This window comes from Rhodnius prolixus, unplaced genomic scaffold (genome assembly GCF_049639745.1).
Source record: "Rhodnius prolixus isolate KJV_2025 unplaced genomic scaffold, Rpr scaffold_7, whole genome shotgun sequence".
Taxonomy (NCBI): domain Eukaryota; kingdom Metazoa; phylum Arthropoda; class Insecta; order Hemiptera; family Reduviidae; genus Rhodnius; species Rhodnius prolixus.
Window position 1 is genome coordinate 22786172 of NW_027411582.1, and position 15954 is coordinate 22802125.

Genomic DNA, 15954 nt, shown 5'->3' on the forward strand with positions numbered 1-15954 from the left:
GCATTCTATTCTGTTATACGAGCTGCACAGTATCAACAAACAGTGCTGCCAGTTGCTTGTTTACTATCATAGTGATAACATGTGCCGGTGTTTCAGTGTGCATCGATATTATCGCCGGCAATAGTTAGATTTTTTTTATTTAATTATTTTACATATAATTTTTTTTTTTGTATAGTGATAATGTATTCCTATTATTTATTAATACTAATTATTAGTGGTTTATTATCCACTATAAGTACCTTCAATTTGGATTCGATAACACATCGAAAATATCGAGGTGATAAAGGTTCTATGTTTGGATTCAGTATTGCGCTACATAAAAGTGGACAACGAAGAGTGTAAGTACTTCTTTTTTTTAAAACAAAATTACTGTGGTTTAAAACAAAATTACTGTGGTTTAAAACAAAATTACTATGGTTTAAAAAAATATAAAATTAACCTCATTCTATTAAATATTTTGCTGAATAGGTAGTATGTACTTGCAAAATACGCTGAGTTTAAACGAAAAAATTATTGGCAATCCATTATATTCTACGTATTCAATAAAAATCATCTCTTTTTAGTTTTAATTTAAAGACCTTGGAATTATTAGTTGTCGCTTTTATAGAACAATAAATTGCCAGTATGTTAATCGTGTATCATGACAGATGATGGTTTTCTTTGCTTAAATTTCCCTTATTGTAATAGAAAGTATCGTATTTCGAGATTTTATCGAAAATATCCCGTTTTGAGTCCAAAAATGTGGATTGTGTGGTCAGCATAAAAATCCGAAAAAAATAGAAGGAAGTTCATTATTTAAAATTTGGTTTAGGTGGTAATATTGGTCTCACCATAAAAAAAATATAGATTTTGAAGAAAAACCAGATTATCGAAAGTGCAACTTAGATATAGATCAGTTTTTTGAGTTTTTTTTTTTTCGAAAACGACTCAACTCAGTACGTTACGGATTCTTCAACTCTTATTTAAGGACCTTTCCCTAAATTTAAGTGGTAGAACTAATATTCTTTTATCATTTCACATTAACATTTACGTGTAATTTTTTCTGCCTTATTAATAATGTTCCGTTTATTATATATTAATACGGATTAATGTCTCTGAACAGATTTTTGTGTTTTTAGCCAATTTTTAATTATTTTTATTTTTAAATGCTACATTTAAAGTGAGCCTTTATATAAAGTTATCCACTATTTGGGTTTTCGAATTGTTGGTTTATAGACTCTATTTGCATTTATCTCGCCGCATTTTGTTTTAAATAACTTTTTGGTTTTTGTACTTGTTCTAATAATTTTTGACTAAGGGAAGCAATTCTTTGAATGCGAAAGATTGATAAGACTTCTCTGTAAATTATTATGCAGGATTCTGTGTTTTATTTATCTAAAGTATTATTAAATTTTTTTTGCTAAATTTGTTTTCAGTTTTCCAGAAATTCCCACTTTCTGAAGTACCCAATTTAATCAATAATTTTTTCTATTTTCTTAAATTTTTTTTTTCTCGAAATTCTTCCAAGAGTTTTTCCTAAATTTTAATATATACATTACCCAATTTTTTTTTTTTAAATTAATTTTCTATCTTCGTAATCAGGTTTTAAGAGATTGAACACTAAACCTACCGACATTTATGCATAACTATTCCTACCATGACCGGTCAAATGGCCGGACTTTAAAATTACTTAAATTTCTTTGTTTACAATAAAGATAATAATTATTTAACTATGAAAAAGCGTAGTTTCTTTTGTTTAAAAATAAATCTCGTAGATTTTACTCTTTATTGCGTCATTTTTTTTTATAATTATAGCTTTCTAAATTGCACATTTCCCGCATACGTATTTTTTACATTTTAGGCTAGCATTTTTTAGTCTTATTGCCTGTGCAGTATCTTATTTGGCTATTTTCCGACCACTTGTTCGTGTACTAATATGTGTCATGCTTTTGTAATGGTAACACAAATTTTGCCTTGAAATTTCACTTTCGGTAGTTTTTTATACAAAATCCACGCATTTATCCCGGGGCTAAGTCTAGGATATTGAAAACTATTTGTTGAGGCCATCTCCGAGATTTACCACGGTTATATTTCTACCACTAGCTGTATACATTTCTGCTAATTTCAGAGCGACAAACTCCCCTAGCGGAACTGTTGGTTTTCTCTGTTTTCAAGTTTTTCCCCAAATATGGAAAGCCTTTTTATTACATCGAACTAGCTAGCGCCAAAATTGATTACCAAAATTTGTCCGGTTTATTTGGCATGTACTGAGTAAATCTGCATCTTGACTTTGTTGGGAACAAATGTCCTTGGAAGAGATATATGCTCTTGGTTAGAACAGTTTTGACTGTTCTCTACGAATTTGTTCCAAAATTTAGAAATCAAAGCAAATTTATCGGTTTGTAAGCGATTATTTCTTTGATCCACTCGAATAAACCTCAAAATTTCCGTCTATACATTTCTGCTCACAGTGTTTGGGAAGAATGCTCGTCCCTATTTCTTGTTCCATAGAAAAGGGCAATATCGTACATTTTTTGCCTCAAATGCAAATAATAATCCGATAAATGCATTATCAAAGTAAGTTTACGAGAGAATTCTGTTACAAAAATATAAATAAATAAATAAAATATTTAAATAAGTAAATAAAATGAAAATATTCTCAGCCGTTCAAATGACCGGTCGCGGTAGTTAAGACGGACTACAAATTTTTCTCAAAAATCAAACACTAGGTAAAGAATTGAATATTAAAAAAACAATTGAATACATATTTTAGGAAAAGTCGTGAAGTTTAATGGCGGTATGATAACGCTGTAAATAGAAAATTTAAACCAAATTTAAAAAACGGTCAATTGACCAGTCGGTGGTAGGTTTAGTGTTAAATGATCGTACGAGTTTGGTTCAGTGATGTTAAAACTCTGTTAAAACTGTTTTTTTTACTAAGAATGCCCCTTTCTCTAGTGGAAATCTGAGTCACGCCTTTTGGCGACACGCTACGGGTGGATCATTCCAGCGTATTCATTATTAATTAATTACATGTTTATATAGTACCGTTCAATGAGGCGGAAAGAGAGCTAGCGCCTCAGGCGCCAAATTTTAGAAGGCGCTAAAATCTGAGTGAGAAAATAAACAAGAACATGTTTAAAGAAGAAATTAATTATTCAGGTTAAAGATGCGTAGTTAATAATTTTAATTTTGAGGGCAGAGCTAAAATCAGATTCTTTTAGGTTTTGTTAGAATTAAAATCGACAAAACAACCAAATAGTACTTGAAAGCGGCACATTTAGACGACCTTATTTGTTCAATATTATAATTTGACTTCAACTCGTTTTAGTAAAAGTGATGAAGTAGGATGTACAAGATCGTAACATGGTAGTTCAAAATATTGCTCAGAATAGCCTTGGCTTAAGCCTAAATTTCCTGGAAATATATTTAAAATGAAAATTACTCGTATTTAGTTATAGGATAAAATAGGTCTAGGTTTTTAAATTACTAATAAGTCTTTTTGTAGTCCAGGGTGAGTTTTGATCTGTTGTCTAATAGTAATTTAAAAACCGGCTGAGAATATTTTCATTTTATTTACTTATTTTAATATTTTATTTTATTTATTTATTTTTTAGTGATAGAATTCTCTCGAAAACTCAATTTGATAATGCATTTATCGGATTATTGTTTGCGTATGACGCCAAAACTGTACGATATTTCCCTTTTCTATGGAACAAAAAATAGGGACGAGCATTCTTCTCAAACACTACGAGCAGAAATGTAAAGATATGTCATTGTTATAAGAAACGTTCTGAGGCTCTGTGTTGAGCAAATTTATAGGAAATTTAATGCTCTTTTGTTTGGAATAAGCAGATTTGTTGTAGGATAAAGGATAGAAAAGATACGGCCGTTTTTATGGTGAAAAACGTGAATATCGACGGAAAAGTTAAAAATGCAAATATCTTGGACACTATTGAGAATCGGGCCATAGTGAAGAGAATATTTTTTGTTGCATTTGAGCTGTAGAATCACCTCCCCAAGTTTCGGCCACTCCTCCGTATTCACCCTGTATATGTAAAAATATTAAAGCCAGTCTGGGCTTATGGCGTCGAACTGTGGAGATTAAACCAAACGCTCAAATCTCTCCAAAGGATCCCAGTCCTTGCAGTCTAGAATTCTTCGCTCTGCAGTTTGACGCTTCCTTTCTACGTCACCAATCAAAACCATTCACACAGACTTAAACATTCCTTTTCAAGTCGCTGAAAACACGATACAGAAAACTCGCATCTTAACATTCAATCTCTTCACAATACCACTTGTACAACATCTATCTTCCAGAATATTTTTCAGACAACACTTCGTAGACGTCTTAAAAGACAGTGTGGCCTCGCGATCTCCTCACTGATGACGTGAGACTATAGATAGTGAAATGTTATTGGAGTGTTACCGCTGGGTAACTTCTCCACTCTGAGTTATTTATTGTTATTACAGCTTAAAATGCGTTACTTTTACAGTTGCAGGTACGTACATTATGCTTTTTTTGTTTTAATGATAACTAAAAGATCTGATAAAAATTGACGATTATGGCCAAAATAGAACTAAGTTTGCTACTATTTCTATATTTTTTCCTGGTCTAGGATGCCCAATGATTAGAAGGCCGTGGATAAAAAAATTTTCGCGCACAGAACAAAAATTGGTTATACGGTGACTCCCCCCAATCAATACTGATCTAAAAAAATCATTTCCATCGTAGAAATCATAAATAAATACAATATCAGCTGTAATGAGTAAATTCTCCATTTTCCTTTAAATTCTGTACAAATAATTATTGTAGGCATTTTGCTTTTTCAAAAGCTGATGATTTGATTTTGTTATTTTTTTATTTAGTGTTAATGGATGTAAACACTGATCTGTGTTGGTATAACAGTTGGTATTACTTAAATTGACTTCCCAGCAAATTCCAAATGTTTGTTTTGCGAACTGATCAGTGTGTATAATTGCCAAAAGTTAGGTAATTATTTAAAAATTTGTTTCCAATACTATAAACAGCAATAAAAAATTCGAAATCTAATAAATTATTATGACAAAAGTGGTCAAAACCAATTACAAATTGAATGAAACACCAAACAAATCATCTTATCTCTCATAAAATCATTCTCCATCACCGTGATCTGGCCTCCCAACTATTGATGATCTAACTGATGATCCATCCAGTCCATGGCCACGCCTCATAGTTCACCTGTTCTTCTTATTACAGGCGAACATCGTTGATGTCTTCATCAAAGTCTGAGTCAGCATTTTTTAATCTTATAATTTCTCATTCACGATTATAAAAACAATCAGGACATCAATAAAACACTTTTTTTCTGCAACCATGTCGGGAAGTTCTCATTACTCAATTAAAATCAGCTGTGTAATGCCCAACTTCCCACACTAGTGGGGAAAAATTCCCATTAGTGTCACTTTCCGCACTAGTGTGTGGAAAAACTTTATTGTGCTTCCTTGATATAAGAAGTTTTGTTATTAACATAAATATTTTCTGTAAAACTTTAATAAGCTTATTTAACGTAACTAAATAATTAAAAAACGAATATTAAAAAATAAAATAAAAATTGAAAGGAATATAGAAATAAAAATAATACTTTAATAAATAATTAGATATTTTTAATTATAACAGTTAAAAAGGTTATAGTGTTACCTTATAGAAATTTAAAATGGATTCTTGCGATTCCTGTTTAGAAAACACTCCATCAATAAAAGAAACAGCAGAAAATGTAATAAGTAATGTGAATACGTAAGTAATGTAAATAATTGTAATATAACAATAAATGTTTATAATAAATAAATTACTTTTTGTAGACTGTAAAAATGAAATTTTTAATTTTTTTAGTTAATAAATCTAATGGTTGCAGAAAAAATATAATATTTAACTCGAATGTAAAGTATTTTCCTCACACTCGGCAATTTGCACTTGCACTCGCCTCGCTTCGCTCGCTCGTGCGTGCAAACCCTGCCTCGCGTGAGGAAAAGTACTACTTTCCACACTTGTTAAATAAATAACTATTTTTGCTTATAATTATGATTAATTAATTTTTATTCCGGATTATTTCACCCAGGTTCCTTTTTTAAACATTTGCCATAATTTAAATATAATATCATTAAAAGAAAGAAGATGTTTTTTCATTTTTTTTAATGATTTAAAGCGCCTCAACATCTGAGGTTAAATGAGGATATCTGTGACGCCCGGACAGAGTTCGGTTACAGACAAAACACTGTCCCATTTCGGGACAGTGAAGCTGTAAGAAGCTCTTTAGGAAGAGATAAATAAATCTAAGGGCCAGCAGCTGGATTCGAACCCGGGATCTCTGCGTGGGAATTATTGTTATTTTTTTTTTTTTTTTTTTTTTTTTTTTTTTTTTTTTTTTTTTTTTTTTTTTTGGCGCATCAACAGCTGAGGTCATTAGCGCCCGGAGCTTTTTCCAGTGCACTGCCGGCCTCCGGACAGTGTTCTCTCGTTACAGACAACACTGTCCATCACCGGACAGTGAGCTGTAAGAAGCTCCTAGGAAGAGAAAATCTAAGGGTCAGCTGCTGGATTCGAACCCGGGACCTCCGCGTGGGAGTCCAGTATGCTAACCTCATAGCTAATCCCTTCCCTCAATTATTGTTATTATTATTTTTAATAATACAAAATAATTAGAAACATTCTGTTTCTACCTCCAAAAAAGGTAATAACTCATAGAGATCAATGAAGACGGCCCCGTTAATTAGTGATCTACCACTATATCTATATCTTCATAAATAATGCACATTTGTTGTGGAAAGAAAAAAATGCATTTCTCATGAAACCAATTAAAGATGTGTTTTAAATAATTTATAATTTTTTGCAATAAATGTCACGATCTTCCTATTTGCTTAGTTGTAAGCAATAATTTGAAATAAATCCTTATCATTTGAATATAAAAATATTATTTTTTTATCGTTTAAATAATAATAATAATATTAAAAAAAAGAATGCTTATCAACTTTTGGCGCCATGTCAAACTGTATGTTCATTTCTAGTATTTTTAACGCTTTAAAAAGTCGGGCTAGCTAATTTTAGAGTACATCTTTGGCCAACAAGTTCACGTTAAAACATTATTTATTAGTTTAGAAATTTACTAGAAATAAGTAAAAAACTATCGCGCGCCAAATTTTCTAAATTGAATTTTCATAGACAATAAATTTTTTTGTAGGTTTTACCGAATTTGAGAGTAAAAAGTAGAACTAGCTTTTCTCAAGGGTTTTTAAAACAAAATGTCGGTCCAAATTATCTTCTTTAAATGTTGAATGAATGAAGGAATAAATATTTATTTAAATAAATATACACATACGAGGGTCGTTTGAAAAGTCCGTGCAAAAATAAAAACTACTTAATTTTTTGGGGTAAACCTTTTTTACTTTTCAATATAGTCTCCTTTTAGGCTTATACACTTCGTCCAACGCTGCTCTAGTTTGTTGATCCCTTCCGAATAATAGGATTTGTCCAAGTCTGAAAAAATAGCCATTCGTTTCTGCAATCACCTCCTCGTTTGAATAAAATCTTTTTCCCGCCAGCCATTTCTTCATATTGGGGAACAAATAGTAGTCCGAGGGAGCCAAGTCTGGAGAATAGGGGGGATGTTGAAACGAGTTGGAACCCTATTTCCATTAATTTTGCGACCACAACTGCTGAGGTGTGAGCTGGTGATGGAAAAGGACTTTTTTGTGGGCCAATCGTGGGCGTTTTTCTTGCAGCTCGGTTTTCAAACGGTCCAATAACGATGAATAATATGCACCTGTAATAGTTTTACCCTTTTCCAGATAGTCGATGAGGATTATTCCTTGCGAATCCCAAAAGACAGTCGCCATAATCTTTCCGGCCGAAGGAACGGTCTTCGCCTTTTTTGGCGCAGATTCCCCCTTGGTAACCCATTGTTTAGATTGTTCTTTGGTCTCAGAAGTGTAGTGATGTATCCATGTTTCATCCACAGTGACGAAACGACGCTTAAAGTCCTGCGGATTCTTCTGGAACAGCTGCAAACCGTCCTTGCAACACTTCACACGATTTAGTTTTTGGTCAAGCGTGAGCAATCGCGGCACCCATCTTGCGGATAGCTTTGTCATGTCCAAATGTTGATGCAAAATATTATGTACCCGTTCATTCGAGATGCCCACAGCACTAGCAATCTCACGCACCTTCACTCTTCTGCCATCCATCACCATATCATGGATTTGATCAATGATTTCTGGAGTAGTAACCTCGACAGGGCGTCCAGAACGTTCAGCGTCACTTGTGCCCATATGGCCACTCCGAAAATTTTGAAACCACTTATAAACTGTTCTAATCGAAGGTGCAGAGTCACCATAATGTTTATCAAGCTTCTCTTTAGTCTCCTGAGGCGTTTTGCCTTTCATAAAGTAGTGTTTAATCAACACACGAAATTCTTTTTCGTCCAATTTTTTGAAAATCACTCGACTTCCTCGATTCAAACGAATGCCAAACACAAAGAAATAGACCGATCTGGCTGAAACTTGGTGTGTGTTCTTCCAAGAGATGCTACCAACTAAACATAACCTCGATACGCGCCAGTGGTGCTATCTCTCTGACTTTGCACGGACTTTTCAAACGACCCTCGTAAAATAAATAATGAAGTGCCAATGAACAATACATAATAACCTTCGTAACAATGGTATGTGGAAAGCTTAAGATGTGGAGGATACAGAATGCTGGGGAAAAAGGAAGGAAAAACCTGCAGCTAGTGTAGAGAGAGTTAGAGAAGGATGTGTTTTAGTCTTCTGTGTCTGTAGGAGGATAGAAGGATCTATAGGAGGCTATGTCGCGGCATAGTGGATAAGGATTGACAGCCTAGGATGGAGAGGAGTTTCAGCAGACTGATTTTTGGATCATAGGCGTGTAGTGGGGGATTATGGATGCAGTCTCCGTGGTGTGAGTCGATTTTAGTGCTTCGAAGAGAGTCTGAGAAATTTGTTCTGTGTTGTCCTGGACTACTATTTGTTCCCCAATATGAAGAAATGGCTGGCGGGAAAAAGATTTTATTCAAACGAGGAGGTGATTGCAGAAACGAATGGCTATTTTTCAGACTTGGACAAATCCTATTATTCGGAAGGGATCAACAAACTAGAGCAGCGTTGGACGAAGTATATAAGCCTAAAAGGAGACTATGTTGAAAAATAAAAAAGGTTTACCCCAAAAAATTAAGTAGTTTTTATTTTTGCACGGACTTTTCAAACGACCCTCGTATATTGGGGAAAACCCAGTTAGGATAATCATAACTTTGCAGAGATATATCAAAAAAATTCACAAAAACAGTTCCTACTGAAAATAGTTTGGGGTCAGGCGAAGCTATAGATGAGTTAGACTGAAAATTTTGTCTTTCTAAGTTGTAATATACTGAGCTCTAGTCATAACTTCCTAGGAATTTACAAGTTTTTATGTAAGAAAATCATAAATTGTTGTTATATTTCAAATCTTTTTGCAGCTAAGTAAAAGAAGCTTTCAGAGCAATAATTGTTCTTAGTATTAGTTTTACAACTTTAAATTATCACTGGGATTTCAAATTTTAAAGGATATCGGTTAACTGAAAGAGCAAATTTGCGGAATGATTCCCATGATATTTTTTCAATTACCACTTCCATAATTTCGATATACTTAAATGCTGCATTGTAGCCAATAACTTTTTATTTATTTTTTGAAATTTTTAAGACAAATTTTGTAAGGGGTATGTAGGGTTAAATAGAGGTAACATAGCTCTCTGTCCGATGAAAGTGTTGTCTCTTTCATCCGGCAGTGTACCGTAAAAACCTCTAGGGGCCAATGATCTTAAATATATATATAAAATAATTTTAAATTAACAGAAATCTTATGAATGATAAAAAACTAAACAAGGCCATAAATAAGAACTGCATTTCAATTGCATTAATGCATTTTTTTTTTAAATAATGAAGGTCAACTTAAAGGGAATTTTTTAGATCATAAAGATTTAACTGTATATGACATGCCACCTAGATATATCGTTCTAGTCTATTACTTATCTCCAATGTTCTGTGGATGTAATGGTTTTATATATATCGTAATAAAAACAGCTTCCAATTATTTGTAAATCAGAATCTCTTTTAAGTGTTTCATTAGAAATCTGATGTCGCATAATTCTTGGATCAAAAAATTGCCAGATAATTGTCGTAATAATCGATTTTATTGTATATTTATAAAATAAATATTAAATATTAATTCCTAAGTTTTCGTTTGAGTAATACGTTAACTGTGTTACGACATATACAGGGTGATTCATTTAAAACGCATCAATCGCTAATAACTTTTTAGGAGAGCGGAATTCCGAAAAAAGTCACGAAGTAAACTATATGTTTTCTTGGGTCTAGTTTTCAAATTTTCCACCATCGATGCTGTATCTTTATTTTTGGCTGAGTTAAGGCCAAAAACCTGATTGGGGTTTCCTAAGGACCACTGGTTTTGACAATGATTATGAAAACTACATAAAAAATTGTGTAAAATGACGTTAATCCCGTTTCGATATCCCTAATATTAGTCGAGATATTTAAGATCAAAGTTACAATTTTATTTATTCGCGATCGGTTTTCAATATTAATTTTCCACCAGAAATGCACCAGTTTTGAGAGGTCCTCTGACTGCAAAAAATGGTATTTGCGATGCAAAGAACAAAAATATTAATAATTGAAGATTTTAAAACATGTAGTGTAATGTAATGGTTGTGGGGGAATCAGGATAAATTTGTTTTATCATTAAATAAAAGTAACTGTCACATCATTTTAATGCACCCAGTATGCAAGACTTCTTGACCTATGATTACGGTACGATTAAATTGCCAGGGAAGGGTGGGTGTTGGTCTAATGGTCAAGAGCGTGGCTTTGTAAGTGGGAGATCAAGAATTCGAATCCCGCGTATGCAGTCATTCTTATTACTTAAAAAAACCATATTATTTTCGCGGGATCGAATTGCTTTTATTTGAAGATTCACCCAAAACCATTATATTACAGTATACATGTTTTAAAATCTTCAATTATTATTATTATTGTTCTTTGCATCGCAAATACCATTTTTTGCAGCCAGAGGACCTCCCAAAACGTGTATTTCTGGTGGTAAATTAATATTGAAAACCGATCGCGAATAAGATAAAAATTGTAACTTTTGTCTTAAATATCTCGACTAATATTAGGGATATCGAAACGAGGTCAACGTCATTTTACACAATTTTTTATGTAGTTTTCATAATCATTGTCAAAACCAGTGGTTCTTATGAAACCCCAATCAGGTTTTTGGCCTTAACTCAGCCAAAAATAAAGATACAACATCGATGGTGGAAAATTTGAAAACTAGACCCAAGAAAACATATAGTTTACTTCGTGACTTTTTTCGGAATTCCGCTCTCCTAAACAGTTATTAGCGATTGGTGCGTTTTAAATAGATCACCCTGTATAATCACTGCTCTATCAACATCAATTAGTCTTCCTCTTATAAATAATTCTTATAATTAACTCGTATTAAGTTTTGAAGAGCTGTATTCTGCATTTTGCTTTAGTCTTTATTTGTGGAAATAGAACACTTTGTATACAATTAATCAAAATATTTCTGCTGGCAATTTTTGTTGTTTGAAAAGCCAAATTACAGCCTGCAGTTGGACATTTTAATTATCCGTTGAAATCAGCTGATTGTGCTAATGATTTTTGTGTTTCATCATGGGTATCCTGTCAAGGTCACAGTTTTTTATCATTTTTTATTTTTTTCTGATTTTTTATACCTTTACCCGGCGGACATTCCAGTTGAACTCCGGTAACCTCCAAAATAAATTTTAGGTACAATTAGAACTATATTTGGGTCACCATGATAAATTAAGAGCATCGTTTTGACTTCCTGAAATTAAAAAAAATAATAATGTTATTGGCCTCTTGAGCTAGCAAATCAGCCATTTACATTCTTTCGAAGCTTCTTTAGTGTATTGAATATTTACAGAGTTATCTTGTTGTTTGTAATGAACTCAAAGAGCTCTGTGTAAATGCTGCCATCATCAGCTGCCAGAATAGTATTTAAATTGGGAGGTAGCGGACATCCAGTCGCTATCACAGCCCTCCAACAATCGTTCCCTCCCTTTCGTGTTGTTAGCCCATTCCAGGATTAGATGGTTAGCGTCTGCTATTACTCCAGAAGTACAGGAACACTGGTGAGATGTTTCCACTCCCAATCCTGGCTAGATGGGGCGGCGAATAATTGTGGTTAAACCTCATTCTAATGACTCTGCTAACAAACTTCCTATTGTTGTTCTTATATCTGTAAAACCATGGTCTTTTGGGGACACTAGATTGGATGGCTGTGTAAAATTGGTCTTTTCTCGCCTTTGACGATTCTTATATCCGCTGCCATTTTGTAAAGCACTCCGCTTTTGCATAATTTTTTAAATTATAAAAAAAAATTAATCCTACCAAAAACTGTTTAATTTCTTTCCATAAACGGGCTCCATTTTCAAAACCTATGCTTAAAAATTATTAAATTTATCGTTGAATGCATTCGAAAGATCATGGTTTGAAGTGTTAACGCTGCATTGCCAAATGCTCGAACTTAGTCAGTTATTGCCAATGTGGAGTCATATTGACTCCATAATTTATTTTTATCTTTTTTTTATATTGATTTCAATTTTAATAATAAAATTTGCATTAAAGGATGAGAAAGAATAGGAATTAAGGACGAAAGAACAAATTTTGGAGCTGTCCACAACATTTCACACAGAAGGAATTAACTTCAACTTAGGATCGCAGTGAATTTCCCTTTTCTAGAACCCTGATTTGACTGCCTTCTGATCAGGGACTTTTTCATTTTTTTCAATTACTGTGCGCTGTTGACACGGATCGGAAATTACCCAATTCGCTGCAAGTCTTTGCTGCAATTCGGGCAGAAAATCAATTCTAGAAAGAGGCTTTTTTTTTGTGCCTTGATACTTTCTATGAAAATTATGTAATCTTTATCAAACAAGCATTTAGGCAATAATCTGGAGTCGAAGTTAATAACAAAAAATCTACTTATATTACCAATCAGGAGTCGAAATGACTCCGATATATTTACGTGTAATGCCAAATCTGGAGTGAAAATGACTCTTATGATTCAAGTAAACCAATCTGCAAAAAAAAACTAAGAATTCCACGGTCTTCAGCTCGTGACTATCGAATGGTGAGAGAGTGGGGATAGCATATCTAAGAGCATTTTGGGATAGCTATGAGATGTGGGGAAACAGAGACAATTCCTATTTTTTTTGGGGAGTCAAATTGACTCCGGATTGGTAATGCAGTGTTAAACAAGCAGTTTGGAAGAAGACGTATTCTTCATTTCGGCCTAAAAACAATTTAGATTTCTTTAATCAGTTAGCGGAGTTGAGTTCGTAAGAGCGGTTCTAGAGAAAGAGGACGGTCCAGGATGAACTGATTGCTGTATTATTGAGGACTGTGGTGGTTTTCTGGCGTGCTGGGGATATCAAGTGCCGAAATATAGGGTAGTATGACAACAAGAAGATGAGCTTAAAGTAACATGCAAGAAATGGTCGCCCAGTTACGAGTTCAGAGCAAGGAAGGAGGTTACTGAACTAAGTCTTAATAAAATCAATATTGACCAATGAAATTACGTAAATCTTTAATGAAATCCTTCCAAGTAATGCGGGTTAGATATGTACTCAATAAGTTATAGCTAATTGCCCACTAAAACCATTCCCTTATTATTATTATTATTTTTGTATGATTAAGGCGTGTCAACATCTAAGGTTATTGGCGCTCGGAGCTTTTTTCAGTGCACTTCCGGCCTCCGGACAGTGTTCTCTCGTTACAGACAACACTGTCCATCACCCGGACAGTGAGCTGTAAGAAGCTCCTAGGAAGAGAAAAAACTAAGGGTCAGAAGCTGGATTCGAACCCGGGACTTCCGCGTGGGAGTCCAGTATGCTAACCTCATAGCTAATCCCTTCCCTTGTTCCCTTATTATTATTATTAAATACCTGCTTGATTTAATCAAAATCATTGAGCTGAAACAACCAGTTATTTTGAAGTATTCTAATTTTTTAATGCTTCATTGAAAATACGTACCTGATTTCTAACTATCTCTGTCAATGTCATTAATTATGTTTCGATAGTTATTTATTTCTTGTAACGTATGACAGGAGACAGGTGGTTACCTGTACGGGTAGGCAGATGGTTTTAGATATTCTTTTAGAATAAGATATATTGGTAGAACTGGTTCTGTTCACGGATACATTTTATTATTATTGAATTTTGGTAGTACAGCTTGCCAACTTGTTGAGAGAATATTTCTTTCTTTAAAAACTATTAGCTTAACTCGGAGGATAAAGCCTGAAAAGTAGAATTCTTCTAGCTGGTAAAAGATAATTATTGTTTTGAATTTAGAATTTTTTTGGCATCCTCGCAGCGGATTTTGGCTTTCCTCATTATACCCATACGCAGCCATTATTGTTATTGTAATTATTGGAACAGAGGATCATTTTCAAGCTCAGTTGCATGGATCTTCTCTTTCTTTTTTGACCCAGTATTTTAAAACTGTTCTTTTGTTTTGTTCAAGTTTTTTAAGACTTTGTTCTTTTATTTCTATTTCTGAGCGTGTTTAGACTTCATTGGCAAGCGTGTCGAATTGGTACCACATATTTTAAGCATGAACCCTACTAATATATGAGTGTGTCGTTAGTTTTAAAATCATTCACTACAATGTTGTCTTTACTTTTCAACTTTACCGGCCTCTTTTTGTTCCCCCTATTTGTTACTTTCTACAACTCGTCCACTCTGCAACACTGTTTAAAAAATATTCTTTTTCTAAATAATAAAAATAAATTAAGTCGAAACTAAGTTAGTTCAATATTACGAGAAAAACAGAAGTAAAAAAGATACATAGCTGTTATATTTCTGTCAATAACAACCTTTGATTTTAATAAAAAAACGTTCATGTGGCTAGGTTCTATTTTAATATTTTATCTAATTTTACTTTGAAAGGGAACGGATTAGCTATGAGGTTAGCGTAATTGATTCCCACGCGGAGATCCCAGGTTCGAATCCCGCTTGCTGGCCCTTAGATTTTTCTCTTGCTAAAGAGCTTCTTACAGCTCACTGTCCGGTGATTGGCAGTACTGTGTGTGTGAGGAGAGAATACTGCACGAAGGCCGGCAGTGCGCTAAAAAATAACTCTGGGCACCAATAACCTGAGATGTTGGCTGGCGCCCCTTATATCATTAACAAAAAACATATATATATATTACTTTGAATAAAAGTGAATAAAACTAGCTTTTATTTAGTACCAATGCACCTTGAAGCAATATTTCTGAACAATTTTAAAATTTAAAAAAACAGAAAATATTACAAAGAATAAAAAATTGATGAGGCAATTCTATAATAAATTTGGCATTTTCATTAAATTACAAAACGTGAAAGCACGGTTTTAAAATTCTATTTTGCCCAATGAATCCACAAAATTCAGGCTGTATTAATCACATTGGTTTCTGCTATATCACATTTTACTGAAAGGTTCGTCTAATTACAATTTGTAGATATACGAGGGTCGTTTGAAAAGTCCGTGCAAAGTCAGAGAGATAGCACTACTGGCGCGTATCGAGGTTATGTTTAGTTAGTAGCATCTCTCGGAAGAACACACACCAAGTTTCAGCCAGATCGGTCTATTTCTTTGTGTTTGGCATTCGTTTGAATCGAGGAAGTCGAGTGATTTTCAAAAAATGGACGAAAAAGAATTTCGTGTGTTGATTAAAAACTACTTTATGAAAGGCAAAACGCACCTTCGATTAGAACAGTTTATAAGTGGTTTCAAAATTTTCGGAGTGGCCATATGGGCACAAGTGACGCTAAACGTTCTGGACGCCCTGTTGAGGTTACTACTCCAGAAATCATTGATAAAATCCATGATATCGTGTGAAGTGTTGC

The 15954-nt window shown here is 33.6% G+C and overlaps 1 protein-coding gene across 2 annotated transcripts in view; it reads left to right on the plus strand.

The window, feature by feature from the left end:
- The first annotated feature begins 24 nt into the window (after positions 1-24).
- Positions 25-15954, plus strand: part of if (integrin subunit alpha inflated) — a 356189-nt gene continuing 340259 nt past the window's right edge. For both annotated transcript variants that reach the window (XM_074114504.1, XM_074114505.1), the window contains exon 1: positions 25-338. In XM_074114504.1, coding sequence (XP_073970605.1) covers positions 181-338 — 158 coding nt within the window. In that variant the 5' untranslated portion in view covers positions 25-180. The remainder of the gene's footprint in view (positions 339-15954) is intronic.